The sequence below is a fragment of the Protopterus annectens genome, chromosome 2.part0, assembly GCF_019279795.1.
Source record: "Protopterus annectens isolate FY-2018-M chromosome 2.part0, PAN1.0, whole genome shotgun sequence".
Taxonomy (NCBI): Eukaryota; Metazoa; Chordata; order Ceratodontiformes; family Protopteridae; genus Protopterus; species Protopterus annectens.
Genome location: NC_056728.1, coordinates 103128427 through 103147197, shown reverse-complemented (window position 1 = coordinate 103147197; position 18771 = coordinate 103128427). Strand labels below are relative to the sequence as shown.

The window sequence follows — 18771 nt, the reverse complement described above, 5'->3', positions numbered from 1 at the left end:
AATCCTAAGTATAAAGAAATATATTTTCATCACACTGATCAGCTTAGATGGACTTTACTATGCTGCAAGGAAGTGTTCCACCTTTGCCACTTTGTTCCACATTGGCAGGTATGGTTGACAACTATGGAGGGTTTTTGTCTGAGTACTGCGGTGGTGGTGCTGTGGTAGCATTATCGCTTCACAGTTAGACGTTGCCCGTTTGATTTTCAGTTAAAGCGTCTTCTGTGTGGCGACATGCCTGAATGGGTGTTCCTTCGTTGAAGGTTGTGCATTAGGCCCGGCAAGCCAGCACGTAAAACCCTACTGCCAATCATTAGCGGACTGCTGTGGTGACCCCTAACCGGGAAAAGCCGAAAGACACAAACATTCTTAGGAAAGGAATTTCCATGGACTGCCTTTCTGCTGAAATACCACTGTATTGTTTAATGAAGTCATGTTCCAACCTAAACAGATATGCTGATAAGTTTGGTAGAGGTGATGGACAGCTATTGGCATATGTAAAAGGTGAACATATATGTCCAAACTCTAAAACTGTTGTGCTCAACCATTAGTAAACCTCTTTGCTGTCCCTTATTCTATCTGACAGAACAGATTGCTGTCAAACTCATGTATTGTAAACTACATTTATTCTATATATTTGATTAAGGTCAGTAAGTGCCCAGTGTCTGTTGTACATGTTGGTTAGTGATGTGCTGGTGTACTCTGGCTGGTGTGTAAAGCATGCCCCCTTTGTTACACTATGACAAAGCATTCACTGATTTTCATGCATTTAAAAAATTGAAAGAAATGACTGGAGTGGCTTTTGTGTGAGTGACCTACCTATGGGCGTGGCTCAAGTAGGGGCATTATTTGAGAATGGTGTGGGTGGAGCTTAAGGGGCGCCACAGCACTACTTCGCCTAGGGCGCCATTTCAGCTAAGGCCGGCCCTGGTCACATGGCTACTAAGTGAGCGCTCATCTTTCTATCTCCAAACTGAAGAGCAAAGCCTCTTATAATGTGGAACAAATGGGCAAAATGTGGAACACATACTAACGACATACTAACAACTTTAATTAGGAAGTTCATAGGATGGTAAAAATATGCTGGTTTTACTTATAAAAACAATCTTTTAATTAATTTAATTAATATGATTCAGTTCTATTTACCATGGATATAAGTTAAAACATCCCCACAACTGAATTTGCGACAGACCCTTTCAATGTGGAACTTAGAGGAACCATGAACTTTTTAAGACCCTAAATGCGGTTTGTTCTTCCTAATGAGGTACTCTTGAAAGGTATAGACCCATACCTGTCAACTTTACAGATTTGCTCAGAATGTCCGGATTTTTTGTCCGTTTTCTCATAAAATTGTGGTTTTCTGGCAAATTATTAGCACACTATTAAAGACTGAGGTTAGAAAATAACAGACATTTGAGTTTCAGATTTCACATCCTTTAGAAAATTCATGCTAATGCAAAACCTGTTATTCTACCAGCTTTCTAAGTTTGTAAGAAACATATTTAAAAATTGTCCCTATTTCTGGGCCTTTGTCCCACTTTTATTTATGGCTTTGTCCTGATTTCTTGCTCTAAGAAGTTGAGAGGTATGTGTGGACCAAATTACCAACCAAAGAAAATAATGCATCTCTCTTGTTATTGCTATTATGATATATAAAAATATGTGTGTGTGTGTATGTATACATATATATCAAAATACATAATTTCTGTACTAGATATACAATCCCCAGCACAGGAGAGTAAAAAACAATGGATCGGTTCACCTACAAAGTTCAGAAAAAATGACGCTGACAATATAATTTGATTTAAGTAGATCAAAAGTTTATATTTTACCAACCTAAAACAAAATAAACAATGTAGTCCAAAAACTCGAGCAGCCAAACCACAAGCATTAATTTAACAACATCTCCCATTGACAACAAAGCACTGGCCTTCGGCGCCAATACGTTCGGACGTAGGAATCCTAGCCCTTCCCACATGTCACGTGATACCACCACACTCACTTTTTCATTAGCGCACTGTTTTTCACGTTGTACTGTTAGGGTGCAGAAGGTCAGGGTGTGAAAGAAAGGTTACCTCGACCTACGCATGCTGCTACTTTTTTATTTCTAGAAATTATCAGCTGCTGTTACCATCGAATTTCTGCTGTCATCTTTTAACAATGGCTGCCTCTAATGACCTGGAGAAGCTGCGGATGACCGGGGCTGGAAAGGCTATAGCAGTGCTGACCAGCGGAGGAGATGCACAAGGTAGATGGCAACTGAACAGTTATTCTTGCATTGTTTTCCCGAGAAGGGATACAGTGATTTATGAACAAAGGAACACAGCAAGGTTTATATATTAAGACTAACGGCGATCGAATGCAAGCATCTGAGCATTTGCAGTTTGACCCTTGAAGCTCTTTGACATACAGCGTTAGGATAGGAATGTCTAATGTTTGTAAAGTGAAACATTGCTGGCTTTTCTATAATCAGTCAGCGATCGAGTTTGTTTATATTGGTTTTCATCTTTTGCACAGTGTAGTTTTTGTCTAATCCATAATGAGGTGGGGTGACCCCCACGCGATTCTGGCATTCTGCAGTGAGGCAGAATTCAATAACTAGTTTGTAATGAAGAACGTATTATATTTGTATACACTGCCATTGGATGTGGCTTTTGTCCTCCCTAGGCTGGCAGATGATGTGCACTTTTGAGTTTGATTTAAGTAAATCGTAATAGCCCTACAGATGGAGCCTGTGCATGGCGTGAGTGCCGTCTCAAAAGTAAGCTGATGTGCAGCTGTGGCAAACCATGTGGTAGGTGTCGTTTATGCAGTTTCAGCATTTTGTGTGCAGAAAAATAGATGTTGCAAAAGAAAGCCATGCGCTGTTTTAGCGGAGTGTTGACAAGACCCACGTCTGCCATTTATCTATGGCAGCATAATTGCTCTATTTTTCTTTGACGATTCCATCCATCCAGTTTTGCTATAGGGGTTAGCCACCCAGAACCTGCAGCAGGTAATAAAACACGTTCTGAATTGTATGTAGAAATACATTAAAATCAAAACGACAACTCAGAAGTAGGGGTTATACTTATGAGTTTTGTGTTGTGCAAGACTGGATGTGCTGAGGGTGGGCAGGGATCAAATCAATGATAACGTCTTGCAGCCACTGGGGACTATTTGATATTTAGTGTCAAATCCTGGGTGTTGCAGCATTTGGCGTGCATATACTGGTACTGATGCTGCCCAGCAGGGGGTGGGGGGAGTTATTAAGTATGAACTCAAATTTGTCATGTCCCTTTTCCTCAGTTCGTACTTGCGTGTTTTCACTGTCGTCAATGAAGTAATGAAAATAGCCGATGCATTTATTGAGTTGCAAAGAACTGTGCAGAGCTTGGAGCTCAGCACGATGTTACGTTGCACATGTCCTTCATCACGTATCTCAGATCTGAAGTTTTTAAATACAAGCAAGGGTGTATCAAGGCATACTCTTTGTACTCTTACGAGTACGTTTTTTTTTTTTGAACATCATATCAATATGATTTTTTTCAGGTCATATGTCTACAGCTATCGAAATAAATGCCATTAATGACAGATGCAATATTGCTAATCTGAAGACAATTGTATTAATAGCTTTAGGAGGAACAGCTGAAATGTCATTTACATTTATTAAGTGTCTGGGGGGGCAGCGTTTTTGAGATGTCAATTTTTAAGTGACAGGTGTGGGGGTGGGGGGGTGGAGCAATAAGAGCTTTTGAGTACAAAATGGGATTTGCTTGCAACACCCCTGAATGCAAGCAGTACCAGTATCAGACAAATTAGACCCCTGGATGTATGGAAGAGGAAAGATGGAAATTTCTGGTGTCTTGCACTGTTTGTTTTGTGATTCTTAGAAATGAGATGTTAATTTTACAAATAGGACTGCTTTAACCTTTTTTTCCAGATGCAAAACATCCTCGTGGGGGTGGAGGTTGTTAGAGAAGACACGATTCAGAGACTGAAAGAGGTGTCAGATTGCTTTTGATGACCTCAAGGGGGATTACCCTAGATTATCTTTACAACGTGATTGCCAGCGGTGTTCAGCAGTTTTATATAATTTGTGATCAAAATTAGAATGCAGAGTTCTAGAAAACATTGGAGTGTCCATCTGTTACTGTAGTATGCATGACAACGTGATCTGAGATGTACTTCATACAGAAACTTGGTGCACCTTGGACAATTGGGTGGGAAACAGGAAATTCCTTGGTTTGGCAGTGGCACCTATGTCTCTTACACTTGTCAAGGGTATCAGAACTTGTCAGAGATTTGTGATGCATGACTAGGCTTCAAAAGGCTCCTGTGGTTGTTAGCCTAGTAAACACCTATAAACCTGTATGAAACGTGGAGCTAGCATATCTCTCTTGTAAATATGTTTATGTGTAGCAACTTTATTGCAACCTTTGGAAATGTAATGGCAAGTGTGAGTGAACACACAGTATTAGTAATTTAGCAGTCAATCATTTCATTATTTAAATAAATTATTAATTTAATTATTTGTTTAATCTAGTAAGGGACTGTTAACACTGTACTGTCCTTTTTTAGCAGGTGTGTTTGAATTGCTTTGTTTGGCAGTTAGCACAGAAGAGTTAAGGCATTGAACTATTAATAAAACTGCTTCTTGAAGTCAAAAGTACAGGGTTTGATGCTTGTCTGCTGTGTGACCAGGCAGTGCTCTTGGGTTGCCACTGAAAAGGGAGACTTGAGCCCAGTATGTTTATTATCAGGTTAGCAAATGTAAAAAATAAAAATTGTTTATGACTTGTATAATATTCATCGGTGTTCTTAAGGCTGCATATGTGAGACAGTTGACACAGTAGGGAAGTATTTGTTGGTTGCATTTTATGTAAGTGTGTGTCTTTATGTATGTGTGTGTGCATGTGTGTGTGTGTATATATATATATATATATATATATATATATATATACACATATATATGTATGTGTGTTTTTGTGGAATACAGTGTGTATTTGTGTGGATATGTATTCAGACTTATATGTATGTATATATTTGTATATGTATAGCTATCTATTTGTATGTCTGTATCTGTTTATATACACACATTGATATATGTTATTTTATCACAAAATCAAAAAATCGAGTGGGGAAAAAGAATCAATATAATTGCATATACCAACTCCAAGATAGCAGAACAGTGGGGAAAGAGCAAATTTCCAATGTACCTGAATCTCACAAACATTTAAAAAATGGTATATGTGGCCAGCTGATTTTCTATCACACATGCTGGGAATTAACTAGTACAAAGATCATTTTCAGCCAAGACCTGTGCCAAAGGGGGCGAGCACAAATAAACCATTTTTCGTGACATTGCAGACGATCAAAGCGTACATAGATTAAAATCATGCTGCATACAATAACGATAATGAAAAGGTAAATGAGCCCAGTGTTCACAATGTGTAGTTGTCGTGTCTTTCGGCTTTTCCCGGTTAGGGGTCGCCACAGCGGAACTCCGGTCCGCTAATGATTGGCAGTAGATTTTTACGTACTAAGTTGCCAGTCCTGACGCACAACCTTCAACGAAGGTATGCCCATCCACGCGTGTCTCCACGCAGAAGAGACTCTAGCTGAGAATCGAACCGGACAACGTCTTACTGTGAGGCGACAATACAGAATGAGTAGTATCAACTAAATGTAATTATAATGAGAGAAATGTTCAATAATAATAATGGAATAAGTTATAGTAACTATAAGTATATAAAGTAGTGAGATATAAAATAGACAACGTCATGGATATTAGTGAGAGTATAAGAAGTTAAAATAAAGTTTAAGAATACATGAAGGAAGCAGAAGTACCTAGGTACGAGAGTGTGTCCAGATGCTGAAATGACAACTTAACAGAGTAAGAAGTGATACTGTAGTAGAAGTTAGAAGAAGGGAAGTTAACATATGGTTTATTTGTAGTGTGGGGTTGAGTGAAATGTGGGAGAATGGAAACTACTCTGGGTTTAGTTAAATGCAAAAACACATGTATTGTAAGCATACCTGTCAGTCTCTTGGCTCAAGAAATCTGTACAAAGCCAAAAAAAGTAGTAGGGGAAACAAAGGACCAAAAAATAGGGGCAGATTTTAAATATTCATCTCATAAATTTAGAAAGTTGATAGAATAAAGGGATTTGCAGGAGCATTAACTCTCTGTACTAACTTGAGTTAGTGTAAGAGGGTTCATAGGTAGGTACTAGGCTATCGCCCCTAGGGCCCATACAAGCCTAGCCAAAAAATGCACCCTGGCTTTCGCCACCCAAGAAAATTATTTTCCTGTGCCCCTGTCAAGCAGAGCCACAGAAGTGATCCCCGGGGTGAATTTCCCATCCAATCATCAAGATTTTTCTTGAAGAGTGCTAATGAGGAGCTCTGCTTGACATAGATAGGTAGTCTGTTTCTGAGTATGGGAAGTCTCTGGCCCATACAAGCCTAGCCAAAAAATGTACCCTGGCTTTTGCCACCCAAGAAAATTATTTTCCTGTGCCCCTGTCGAGCAGAGACACAGAAGTGATCCCCGGGGTGAATTTCCCATCCAATCATCAAGATTTTTCTTGAAGAGTATTTTTTATGCACAAACACACGTGCACAGACACAGTCACACACACACATTATTCTTGCCTCTCTTACCTGGGTTGTGGCTGAAACGGATTCATAATAACCAGTTTACTCAATTAACAAATAAAATAAATGAAATTAAATTGTTGCTCTGTTTCTTGTACAATTAACGCAGAATTTTGTAAGGTGTTCTGATTGCTTCTGAGATGAAAGCTGAGAATAATGTTCAGAAAGCATTCTTTCCCTTGGCTTCAGTCACTACCATGTCTGATGCTGACATACAGAAATGGCCTGTTCAGGAAACTGGTGAGTTTCATGATTGGGGACCAGTGTTACTCTGATCTCACATGCTACCAGTGAAAGGTTTCTCAAAGAATTCACAGTTTTATGAAACAGAAATTGAATTTCATGGCCCTGTTGGCAAACTCGAGTGCACTGGTAGATTTTTAGCCATGTCTGAGTGGGAGGGGCACAAGTTGGAATTCTGGGTTTATGCACTGTAAGATCCATGCATAAGTAATCTACTCATCAGAGTTGTGGTATGTGAAAAATACACCTGAACTGGTAGAGTTACTGTCAAAGGGGTACACTTATGTCCCAGCGCAAAAACTGAATTTGGTTAAAACAATGATTGACTTAAAACTATATGTTATGAAACTTAATTTAAACCTAATGCTTGGGAGTATCTATCCCCTAGACAGCAACAATTTCAGGATTTCCAGCACCTATAATCCCCCTCTCCATCCACTTTTACAGATCTTTGAATTGGTGTGTGAACTGGACATTCGTCAAAGGTTTCAAACAATACAACGAAGTCCAGTTCTCAGTGTTGAAACAAAAAAAGAAAAGGAATGTCTAGATTTAATCAAACTCCACGACATTCGTTTTTGTAAATCTGACAAGGGAGGTGGGTTGGTGGTTTTTGACGGGGTTGACTATAAAAAAAGGATGTTCCGTTTGAATAAGTAATCAGCTCATGCTCTGAAACCAACAAGGCCTATAGCAACATTAAGAACTCTGTAGAGGAAATGTATATTGAGGGTAGAATTACACAGAACACCTATAATTATTTCTCACCAGTTTACCCCAGATCTCCGTGTTTGTTTGGGATTCCCAAAATCCACAAGGATTTATACAACCCCCTTATGAGACCTCTAGTTGATGGTCAGGGTTCCCCTACCTACCCCTGTGCGAAAGTCGTGGACAACATTCTACAGAAATATCTGGTTAACATCACCCAGATATGTAAAGATTCCTGGTCATTCTTTGATAAAGTTAACAACATAGTTTTTGACGCAAGGTATAATCTTCTTACCATCGACGTCAAAGATCTCTACACTTGTATTCCACATGATATAGCCTTAGACTGGGTTGATCAAATGTTGAGATTCCATGGTAGTACGAGAAATGAGTTGGACATGGTTCGTGAATTGTTGGATTTAGTTTTAAGTAATAATTTCTTCATGTTTGGAGATAATTTTTACTTACAAAAAATCGGGGTAGCGACGGGCTCTCCCTGTGGTGCAAGTGTCACTAATATGGTCATGGCCCAATGGGAACATCTTTATGTCCTCAACAATTCTTACTTTAAAGACAAGTTAATCTTTTATACTCGCTATCTGGATGATATTTTCATCTTGTTAGACGGTGACCAAACTGTTAGCGACACATTGGTTGATTATTTTAACACAACCACTCAGTTTTTGAAATTTACCTCCACTTTCCACACAGACTCCATAGCTTACCTCAACATTTTATTATCTAAGGATATTCTTTCTCAAAAATATACAGCTAACATTTACAGAAAGATCACTTATTCCAACTCATTCATACATTTCTCCAGTTGTCATCCATTTTATCAAAAACAAGCTATAGTTAAAGGACAACTGGTAAGGGCAGCCCGCATTATTACATTAGACAGTGATTTCTATGCCGAATGCAGACACTTGAGAAGTATGTTTTCACACCGTGGGTATCCAGACAAAATGCTTGATGCAATTATAGATGAAGTGACTTCTAAGCGTCTGCAACAGTTTTATAAACCAATCTTGAATAGAGAACACTTCCCCCCTTACAAAATAGAGGATTTAGTTGTTGAGCCTGTGAATGATTCTATGGTTACACATGTACGTGAGAGATGACGTGTCACTTTTATAACAACTTACAACCTCAACAGTAGTGAATGTTTTCAGGTTTTGTGTAAAAACTGGGAATTATTATAGATGAAGTGACTTCTAAGCATCTGCAACAGTTTTATAAACCAATCTTGAATAGAGAACACTTCCCCCCCTTACAAAATAGAGGATTTAGTTGTTGAGCCTGTGAATGATTCTATGGTTACACATGTACGTGAAAGACGACGTGTCACTTTTATAACAACTTACAACCTCAACAGTAGTGAATGTTTTCAGGTTTTGTGTAAAAACTGGGAATTATTTAAGAGTGACAATAAAGTTTATCAGAAACTAGGCAACCACCCTGTTGATACATATAAAAGAGCCAAGAATCTTAAAGCCTTCTTTGAACAACATCATACTAGAATGGTGAGGACAGCTGGCATGTATAAATGCCAGGCGTGTAATTACTGCCAGCATGTTACTGAATCTAATAGATTCAAAGTACATGACCATGAATACCTGTTGAAGCTGAGGGCAAATTGTAACTCTAAGATGGTGATTTACCTAGCTAAGTGCCAGTTCTGTTCTGCTTTTTATATAGGCAAAACAGAACGACGCATTTGTGACCGTATATACGAACACACGTATGCAATTAGGAAACAAAAACTAGAAAATGCATTAGCCAAACATATCTCGGTATACCCTGACCACATGTTCAAGTTTTTGGTCATTGACCAAGTACTTCGATCCTAGGGGAGGTCCGACACCTCTTAAGTTAGAAGAATTAGAGTTGTACTGGCAAATCAGGTTAAATGCTTATAATTCACCTGGCCTGAATGAAAGCTGCTCACTAAGCAGCGTTCTTAAACTTAAGAGCCTTAATAGGTAACCTTCCTTAAGTCACAGTTTATGGATATGAGTTTTGTTTCCTTAGCATGACAGTTTATAAACCTTTAGAGCATTATAGTCACAAGTACACTCCTAGTGAGTTCTTATGTACTTGGTTCATTGTAAAGTGATTTTTCATTATTAGTTTATTTTTATATTCATTTTATACATATACTTTTTAATTCTAATCCACAAGTTTATACCATCTATTCCTAGTTAGAGTAGCGGTGCATTGCTATTGTTTTCCTTCTTGTAGTACATAGTTATATGTGTTGTTTTTTAAACCTGTACTGCTTGAAATGAGTGATTTTACTTTAAGTACTCAACTGGATAATTGAACAGTTCGTTGCAGTTTTATTTAAATTCTGTTTATGTGCTGTTGTTTTTATCTGAAGACGTTTGTTCACTGCAATAAACGAAAAGCGCTTCATTCGACCCTGTTACAAGTGTTCTATTTATTGGTGCTGCATCGTGGTTTCTTCCCTGTCTTCTTGGATTTACAGTATGTGAAAAGTAGATGTTCATGATCATAGGTAGTTACTAGGATATCTAGGCCAGTATACCCTTAAGGAGCCAAGCCGAAATGTAAAGCACTGTCTGGTTAAGTGACTTGTTCAGGGTCACACAGCAGGCAAATGAAGCATGAGGAAATCAAGCCTTTACCAGAGGAAGTAGCATATCAACATAACCTTAGTCCTGCTGACTGCTACACTCCTGTGCGCTAACTGCCAAACTTGGGCTGAATTGCTAGAATAATTGAAGTCAGTGTGGATATGTTTGGTGAGGTGGGTCTGCAAAAGTGTGAACCAGTAAAGATTAAGTTAAAGCAAAATGCTATTCCGTATGCCTTGACCACACCCAGAAGGGTACCATTTCCTATGTTGCCTAAAACTGAAGCTGAAATGAATACAAAGCCCTGGCATAACTGAAAGTGTATGGTTCTGCTGATTAAGAAAACTGGTAATGTGTAAATATATATTAATTTACAAAAAGTGCAGTGATGATGGATTGAGAGAAATGTCTGTTACCTGCTTTGGAAGGCGTAGCACCCAAGCTAGTTAATGCTAAAGTGTTTTCCACATTGGATGCATTTAGTGGGTTTTGGCATATGCCTCTAGATAAAGAAAGTCAGAAGCTCACAGCCTTCAGAATGACAGTGGGAAGGTTCAGTTTTAAAAGGCTGCTATTTGGTGTAAGCCTAGTAGAAAATGACTGATTTAGTTTGTGGGATAGATGGTGTTGTTATGGAGGACTTCTTGGTTTTAGATCTGAGACACATGATAGATGAGCTAAAAATACATCTTGTGCGACTGACTAAACTAATGCTGTATTCTGACTTTCCTTACTCTGCCTTCCTGAATAACTGAGTAACCATTGGAGTGCATTATGCCACTGTGTACTTCAGCAGATTATTAATTATTGATTAGATGAGTCTTCTGCTTCTGTCATCATAGTGACATCATTTGAGAACAAATTTGCCATTGCTTGAAATCTTTTCTTTAAGTGTAAAGATCACGTGATTTAAGTATGTTGTACTTTTTTTTTTTTTTTTTTTTTTTTTAATATTTTAAAAATGTGTGGGAAACATGTCTTAGTAGAAGTGAGTAGCCCCTAGGATGTGCAGTAGCAAACCCAGTCCAAATGTAACCATACCCTGCTCAACATTGAACTCAAAGGACTTTAAGCATACCCACTGTAGCTGTTACACACAAACTGCAAAAAAAACCTCAAGTTACTTAGCATCTTCGGAGGTTTATTTTGATGCTTATGAAACTAAAAGAAAAATTACAGGTTTATTATGCTGTTTTAGTTCAAAAGGCAAAGCAGCATAAATTAGTCGTTTCAATGAGTTTATACAGTTTGGGGTATTATGGCCAAGCTACTAATTATCCCTTGAATCAACAGCCTGGTTTTGAGCTGTGAACATATTTGAAAATAGCAGGCACCAATGCCACAAGTTAAAAATAAAAGGCTAGACAAATAAAGTAAAAAGGGAGGCAAATATGTAAAAAATTGTCTAACTTTGATCAGATGAATACAGGGAAGTGAACCTGGCCAACTGCAATTATGTGCTCATAGGAACCTGCCCAGAAAAACAACCAGTCACACCCCACATTTTTTTCAGAGAAGCTGCTATTGACATGAATCAAAGTAAATGAAATAAGTAGAAATGTATTCAAAAGCTGAAAAAAATCACACACACACGACAAAAATAAATAAATAAACGAATCAAGGTATCCTGTAGTATAAAGAATAAAGTCCACCCTAAAAGTTTGTGTGGAAATTATAGCTCGGTGAATGTACAGGTAACTATGACTTTGAGGGTAATACAGCCATAGTTATTTGAGTGAGTTATGTGTACACATCTCTTGAAGTGTAATTTACTAATTAAAATTTGTCATGTTGGCCTCTGGGCTGTGTGTAATACAGCTGTTTAGGCTTGGTTTAACTATTCTGTTTTATCTGTTTAGGCTTGGTTTAACTATTATGTTTTATCTCAAAAAATGAATCATTTCATAGCATTCATTACTTTGCAAGAAATTAACAAAATTAAGTGCAATTTTGAAAAGTAAAATTACTTTTGCAAGCATCTGTTTCATAACTACAGTTCTTTACATATTTTTCTGGTGTTGTCTTTTGTAAATCACATTGCCTGTAGCCTTTACTTCAGATGTAGAATCAGAAAAAATAATCCAGTTTATCTAGTGACAATAATTACAACAAATCCATGCCCACTGGCAAAATAACAAAAGCTGTGTGTCTGTAATGGTACCCAATCTGACAGTAAAGTAAAACCACAACCATTTGAAAGAATTATTCCATCATTTGGTTTACTTTTCTTGTAACCCTAACAGTTTTACTATTTTCATAGCTTCAGGTAAACGCAACAGGCAGTTCCATTTCTTACATACATGCAGTAACCCGTTTGGTAAGTTCCACTCAAGCAGCAAACCTTGACATGCCATTGAATGTATGCAGTTAAATTTAGTTACAGAAAATTCTTGAAAACGTGACACTTAAAATTAATCAAAAACGGCTTCTAGCTTCTTGCTTCTGTTGTGGTATTAACCCGTTTTTCATACTGAACCATTTTTAATTTCTGGTAGTAGATTGATATAATTCTCTTGTTTATCATGTCTCAAGATTGACTGTTTTAGTCTGGGATGTATTCATGTGAGAATAATTTAATTCATGTTATAAGGTATCATCTGTAAGTATCAAATTACAATGTGTTATAGGCAGTGATAAAATGTTTGTGGAGGTATGTTTGTCATTAAGATAAATTCTGGTTAGCTGATTTAAGCGTGAACCAACCTAACTGGTTTGTCACTGCCTTTTCTTAAATCATTTAAACCATTAGTTTGTTTCACCTGCAAGGGACCTTTCCCCCAGTTGAATGACCACATTATATTAAAATAGGTTCCCTTTTCATTCTGATATAAAAGAACAAATACGTCTTAGCAGTGTACCATGACTAGAAATTTAGCTGCTACACAGCAAAACATTATCTTTTTTTCAGTTTTTATATCTCATAATTGTGTCTTCCTTATAACTCAAGTTGATGCTTTGTGTATCCTTTGACAGGAGTACTATATACCTGACAACATTGTGAATCTTCACAGTAATAGGAAAACATCTCCTATAAACAGTTTTTTAAATAATTAAACTAATTAAAAGTTTAATGACTTATTTGCTCAGAATGAAGTTCACCCCCTGTATGCTTTAGGATACCAGTTTTTCTCTTTCAGTCTTGAGAATTTTGTTTGAATAACTAACACTGTAATCAGTGTTTTATTTCAAAGGTATGCCGTATGATTTCAACACCATGTGCACTTAAAATTATCCATGCAGAACTGAGATAAAAACTAATTAACCTTTAGTCTGTGCCATTCAACATCCTGTCGTTATATTAAGTAAGACTTTTACATACATATGATAATTACCATTGTTATCGGCCTTCTCCTTTGACCCGCGGTGGTGGTGCTACAGTAGCATTGTCACCTCACAGTAAGACGCTGTCCGGTTCGATTCTCAGCTAGAGCGTCTTCTGCGTGGAGACATGCGTGAATGGGCATACCTTCATTGAAGATTGTGTGTCAGGCCTGGCAAGCCAGTACTTAAAAATCAACTGCCAATCATTAGCGGACTGGAGTTCCGCTGTGGCGACCCCTAACCGGGAAAAGCCGAAAGACACAAACAAACAACCGGCCTTCTCCTTTGAACCTTGACTCATCTTACTTATTGACTGCAAAATGTATGTTATAGTGTGTATGAAGTGAAAGTTATGCAGATTCACTCTAATGATGGATCTGTAACAAGAAGGTCTATATCTTTGGGAACTGTAGATAAGAGTGCACATGCTGTGTGCTGTGTCTTTAAGAAGCATGTCAAAAACGTAATGTGCATGTGCAAATGTCAGGCACTTGCCATTCCTAGTGCCATTTTGAGAGTGCAGCCAGAAAGTAAGCATGTATGATTACAGCAGTTAGTTTGTATACAAGTTACTTAAATTAAAGACAGTAAACTCCTGTCATGATGTGTTTATATAAAATAAAGCTGCTTGAACAGAACCCACGAAGACTCTTCTATTGTGTCCAAAGTAGGAGAGCGACATGGTGTCAGAACCAGGATCGCAGAGAATAATTTTTGGAGCCATGAGGTGCAGAGATGACAGTGAAGGTAAACTAAGAGAAATGAGCAGGAAAATGAGCTGGAAATGAATCAATGGTAATGAGAATACGCACAAACTACTTATTTTATAAAAAAGATAAAACTGAGCATTACAAGGGTACAAACTGCATTATTAAACAAGCAGGAGGCGCAAAGGGTTTATTAACTAAGGGAAATGTTTAAAATAATGATATTTGACAAAATGATTGTCAGAAAAGCAAATCTGGCATGTTCAGAGTAAAACAAGCACAAGAAAAGTACAATGGGCATGAAAAGAGATAAAACAAGCAAAACGAATATAATAAGGGCACATTAAGTGTAAATAAAGCAAGGCGACTGCATATTTTTTGGCAAAGTGCTGTGTTTTGGCATAACTACGACTTCGTATAGTAGTAAAGAGGTATAACTGTGACCCAAAGGTCCAAATCAAGAAAGAAACAGCAATATATATAACAAACAAGGTAGGACCACCACGATGACATGCAATAAAAATAAAATGTATTCTTCTTGACACAAAGATAAGCGCTTTCGCGTTCCAACAAGCACGCTTCTTCAGATCTTACAAAAACAGTTCACTATTACTTCCTATATGTACTCTAACAACACATTCATTAGAAACACATAAAAGCAATTAATTAATTAATCATCCTATTAAACTCTGGATGCAGCTTCAATCAAGTAATTTATGCATTTAGATATATATTAGCCATAAAACATCTACCATAGCATGTGTTATAGCCAGATTTATACAACAGCTCTAAGTTTATATGACTGTGCACTACATTAAATGTGCTAAACATCAACCACAAAGCATGCGAATATATAAAAATACATATGAAAATACATAAAAATATATATATAGAAATAAAAATAAAATAAAATAGAATAAAATATTATGAGATAAACTCTATTAGATGATGTATATATCCGTGTATATGTCCATACAAATATGAATGTGAACTATGCTTCACATAAAAAACAAAAATATAAATCATTTATATATATTCTAAATTCTATTGAACTAAATTAATTTGCATGATCGTGCATCTAACACTGGTTTGATACTCACAAAATTGTTTAAGCCCGGATATATATGTGCACGCAATTTAAATATCCAACGTAACTCTATCCGTTCTAAATAATTCATTTTATCACCTCCTCTTTTATTAGCCATTACAATCTGTAGTACTCTAAAATTAAAATAATGATTTCTTTCAGTAACTACATGTTTTGCAAGTGCATTTTGTTGATTAGAACGTCTGATATCATATAAATGGTTATAAATCCTATCTTTGAGTCTCCTTGATGTCATGCCCACATAAAACCCCACATAACTATGACTTCGTATCAAGAGCATAACTAAAACTATTCGAAGTATCTCAAAGTGTGTAAAAGTGTTTACAGTGTGTGCTTATTACTGTGCTTGTATTCCAACAAGTTTATTTGTGTGCAAAGTGCAACTATTTTGTGAAGTACAGTCAAAGTAAAGCCATTTTGAAAAGTTTCTTGTGCTGGGTGTGTCTATTTGCAAAGTGCCGCCATTACAGAGTGTTTCTTGCACTGTAAAGAGTTGCCTAGCAAGGTACCTTTGAACTGTTATTAACTCTGAGCTTCTCTTCCCAGTTCATTTGCATCATGAAGTTATTTGAAGTGTTTCTTAAAAAGATAAATTACTTTTGCGAGACAATAATTTCGAGAGTATTACAATAGTGCCCTAGAGACTTGTTTTGCAAAGTCCAGTTGCATAGAGGCTTGCATCGTACAGTCATTTGATATGTTTCTTGTACTGATAAGAGGTGATTTCAAAAGTGTTAGTGCCCGAGAGAGTTGTTTCGCAGAATATGCCCAATAGCATCATTTTGAAAAGCCCAAAAGCATAATTTCAGAAGCACAAGGTTACTTACTGGCACAAATTTCTGGCATACGTGTATGTGTTCATGCTTATTTGCAAAACCCTTCATTGGTATGTGTTAATATGGCAGACAGATTTCAAAAGCCCTTGCCACTTGTATTTGATCAGACTATTGCAGAGAATTGGAGAATATTTGAGCAAGAGTACAATATTTTTGTACAAGCAGCATATTCAGATAAAGTTGCACGCACCAAGGCATTCATTTTGTTAAACCTAGCTGGTCAGAGGGCATAGAAAGAGAGCGTTCATTTGTGTATGCACCAGCAGTATATGAGGGAGAAGGTGAAAATTGTCATATTGTTGTACATGCTGAATCAAGGGAAGACCCCCAGTGTTTGAAGTGCAAGTTCAGAGAAATATATAACTCCCAGAGAAGTATTAACATTAGAGAAGCATTTGTTTTATATGAGAGATCAGAAACCAGGGGAAACTTTTGCAGCTTATTTAACTGACCTGAGAAACCAAGCAAAAATGTGTTGGTTTGGTGACTTAAAAGATGAGTTAATAAAGGACAGACTCTTTTGTGTGGTATTATTTGTACTGCTGTGAGAAAGATCTTGCTTCATGACAGTGATTTAACGTTGGGTAAAGCCATGGAGATATGTCAGATCCATGAAGTGACAGGAAAAAAGCACAGGTATGCTTGTGAGCGACAAGAGCATTGTTTCAGCAGGCTCCAGAGCAAATGTAGATAGTATGCAACATGTGGCAAACAGAAGTAGACCTAAGCAGATGGCAGCCATAGCCCCTGCTGGCTCACCAAGGAAACCATGTAGCTTTCCAATAGGTTCTAAGACTAGTTCAGTTAAAGGAACATCCTCAGTGGAGTTCAAACTTGAATCAGCAAAACCCAACTCCAACTTTATTGTTTAACTGTCACAGTTTTGGTGCAAATCATGAGTTTAAGAGAGAGAAATGCTTAGCATTTGGTCAGCAATGTCACAAGTGTTCAAAATGGAACAATTTTCAGAAGTTTTGCAAATCAAGTAAACCTCACACAGTTGTAAAGAAAAGTCACACAAAAAAGCGAGTTGATCAAGTAGAGATGCAACTCTCAGCTTTCTACGTAGATGGTGTATCAGTGCTTGGTGAAAGAGTTGATGCAGTAAATTTACTGGCAAAAAACAAAGTGTTTTGTACTGTACGGATCAATGGTAAATCCACAGAGCTTAAAGTAGACACTGGTTCAAAGTGTAATGTTATATCAGCAGACACATTCGCTAAAGTGGGAACTAATGTAAAACTCATTGTGGCCAGTAGTGCAAAACCTGTTGCTTATGGAGGTGAAGAAATTCAAACTGAAGGCTTAGTAATGCTTTCATGTTATTTGGCCAAGAACTGTTACTACTTGTTATTCTATGTAGTCCGAAGACCAGTACAGTCTTTACTGGGTCTCAAAGATAGTTTGAGAATAAATCTGCTTTCTTTTACAAAAGAAGTTCATCACAAATGCATCTCATAGTTCCACTTTTTCTGAAGCCATTTTTCTCAGAGTATGCTGATGTTTTTGACAAGTTGGGCAAACTTCCAGTTGTGTATTCTATGAAGTTAGCCCAAGAGGTCACTCCAATAGTCAGACCAGCAAGAAGAGATTGATAGTTATTGCAATATAAAGTCAAGGCTCAGTTGGATAAGATGGTGCAGTAATTTGTCCAAACACAGAACCAATTGAATGGGTGTCGTTTATGGCAGCAGTTCACAAAAAAGGCTCAGACGAGATCAGAATATGTATTGACCCAAGAAATTTGAACAAAGCTTGAAGAGACCATATCATACAATGAGCGCAGTCGAAGAGGTCGCAGCCCTAATACAGAATGCCACTGTCTTTTCTGTCTTGGATGCAAAAAGTTCATTTTGGCTAGTGATGCTTGATCACAAATCCTCATTACTAACCACTTTTGGTACCCTGTTTGACAGATAGAGATTCCTTCCTAAGGATGCCATTTGGAATAAATTCTGCAAGTAAAGTCTTTCAGCATGCAGTGGAGCACATTTCTCAGGTTATCCTTGTGCCATAATCGTAGATGATTTACTAGTTGGAGGCAGTGGTGAAGCAGAACATGACAGAAATCTAAAGAGAGTTCTAGACAGAGCACATGAAGTAAATTTGAAGCTCAATCCTCTGAAGTACAAATTCAGGCTACCAGATCAGATCCAACCAAGTAAGCAGCTGTCCTTGAGATCAGCACCAGACAATATTCAAGCTGTACAGCACTTCCTAGGCATGGCCAACTATTTAGGCAAGTTTATACCAGACTTCATTGAGTTGACAGCATCTTTTAAGAGAGCTAACGAGCAAAAATGTTACATGGTCATGGTTAGAACATCACCAGAAGGCGTTTGAAGACCTCAAGCAGAAAATTGCCACCCCACCTACATTAAGATACTTTGATGTGAATAAAGCAGTCACTCTTTCCTGTGATGCTTCAAAAATTGGTATTGGCACAGTTGTACTTCAAGACGGCAGACCAGTAGCCTATACGCCTAGAACACTTACCCAAACTGAGATGCAGTATGCTCAAACTGAGAATAAACATTTGGCAGTAGTATTTGCATGTTCCACGTTCCATGATTATATTTATGGTCCAGCTATTCAGATTTGAAACTGTC

General features: G+C 37.5%; 1 protein-coding gene across 2 annotated transcripts in view; it reads left to right on the top strand.

The window, feature by feature from the left end:
• The window catches only part of PFKL (phosphofructokinase, liver type), a 905205-nt gene that overhangs the window by 143550 nt on the left and 742884 nt on the right, over nucleotides 1-18771 (top strand). Inside the window, exon 1 of one of the 2 annotated variants that reach the window (XM_044060587.1) lies at nucleotides 2000-2248. The exons of the other annotated variant lie outside the window; for it this stretch is intronic. Within the exon in view, the coding sequence (XP_043916522.1) occupies nucleotides 2161-2248 (88 nt within the window). The 5' untranslated portion in view covers nucleotides 2000-2160. Of the gene's footprint in view, nucleotides 1-1999; nucleotides 2249-18771 lie in introns of those variants that run through there. 2 annotated transcript variants of the gene reach the window in all.